The sequence below is a fragment of the Malus sylvestris genome, chromosome 2, assembly GCF_916048215.2.
Source record: "Malus sylvestris chromosome 2, drMalSylv7.2, whole genome shotgun sequence".
Lineage (NCBI taxonomy): Eukaryota > Viridiplantae > Streptophyta > Magnoliopsida > Rosales > Rosaceae > Malus > Malus sylvestris.
Genome location: NC_062261.1, coordinates 25,886,872 through 25,888,668, shown reverse-complemented (window position 1 = coordinate 25,888,668; position 1,797 = coordinate 25,886,872). Strand labels below are relative to the sequence as shown.

Here is a 1,797-nt window from a genome sequence, read left to right as displayed (position 1 = left end):
TTCTAGATCACTCTTTAAAGATCATCCATGAGAAATATTAACTAAACTGGAAATCGCTTAGTCATATTATGGTTATACAATAAATAGACGAACGATGTTTCTCACTTAAACACCAAAATTCTACAATGGTAATTAAACGGTTAAATGATATCTGATTGTTGGTTGACTTTTTTGCGGAGTTATTCTTTAAAGGGTGATATAAAAAGTAGATGGTTCCGATCATCATGCAAGATTGCAAGATGAGGAGCTGAGAAGGTAGTACAAGAAAATTCAAATGAGAAGGTTGCTAGCATCTCAATAGTAAAATAATTTCTTGTTTAACCCAGTTTTTTTTTTTTGGAAACTGGCAATAATTTCTTGTTTAACCCAGGTTTTTGCAAGAGTATATATGAAAAATTAAAATTGAACAGTTTTGATCATTGGATTATAACGAACAAAATAGGTATTGTCTTAAATAAATATCTCTTACCACAATCTTTTGTTACAAGTGAGATATTGGCAGACGTGAATTTGAAGGGAGGACATCGGGCGTAAAGATAAACGCTCTTATCAACTGTAGAGCTACAACTTTCTTGATCAAACTCAAGTAGTACTATTAAAATCCACAAAATTATCAAACTGAATCGGACAACTTGGGTTCATCGGTTGTTGTGAGGGGAACGAATTCACCAAAACCACCAGCCTCCTCAACAAAAGCATCATCTCCAACCCTAAAAACTGCATGAACCAAAATAACTGGTATCACACTAGCCAAAGTCACCAACAAATGTACGGCTGCATCCGTGAGTATGAGCTCAATCATCGTCCCGATGGCCAACAATGCCAGCACCACCTGCCTCTCGACGGTCTTGTGCAGCAGTAGAGATTCATGTACTACCCTTAACAGCACGAGGTACAAGCATCCCACGACAATCATTACCGTCAAGAAAATTAGGGAATCCTTGCGCTGAGGCACTAGAGTTATGGAGAGTATTGTCAATATGAAGAGTGTGTAGTACAAACCGAAATAACTAAAGTTTCTGACGATTCGAACTGCGGTTGCTTCTGGGGTTGCGGGGATGTTGAAGAGGCAGAAGAGCTTGAAGTCGTTGCGCTTTTTTCCGGTTGAGTCCTTCCGCTGATTGAGATCACCAGTGGTAGTTAGTGGAGGTGGTGGTGTTGAAGTGGTGGACGGCCTTTGCACGGTGCCATAGCTAGCCATCTTCTGACCAAAAAATATGTAGTGTCTAAATAGAATTGAAGGGATTACAAAGAAGTGATACTTGCTGATGTTTTGGATCGAATAATATATAAGAAGAAAACTTTGAAAGGGTAAACTACATATGTTTATATATGTGTATTAGTATACACACACAGATATATACACACACACACACATACCATACACGTATGATCAGAGTGACATTTGCAACTTCAAGGAAGATTCGGATGGCACTTTCGACATTTCCCTTGTCGTCCAAATTTGACTAGAAAATTTGAGTCAAAACAAACAAAATGAGAAGTTTGGCGTGACTCGTTCAACACGTTCTCTTGTTTTTTTTTTTTCTTTCTTTTTTTGTCATTTTTATTGATAAGAATGAAGAAAATAATTTGGAGTGAAGCACAATAATATACAATTTAGAGTCTGTTTAATGGCTATTTGATTTTCAGTTTTTAGTTTTCAATTTTTGTGTTTGAGTTTTGAAGTATAAATGAGAAAGGGGAGCAGAAGGAGGGTGGTGAGGGAGGGGAAATAAATAAAAACAAATAAATGAAAACACAATCTTAATAGTAAAACAACTTACAATAAGCACTTGT

General features: G+C 36.7%; 1 protein-coding gene across 1 annotated transcript; it reads right to left on the bottom strand.

The window, feature by feature from the left end:
• Positions 1-389: 389 nt before the first annotated feature.
• LOC126634499 (PRA1 family protein B6-like) lies at positions 390-1,335 on the bottom strand. The gene has a single exon (XM_050305027.1). The coding sequence runs from the start codon at positions 1,199-1,201 to the stop codon at positions 614-616; it is 588 nt and encodes a 195-aa protein (XP_050160984.1). The 5' UTR covers positions 1,202-1,335; the 3' UTR covers positions 390-613.
• Between the last annotated feature and the right edge of the window lie 462 nt (positions 1,336-1,797).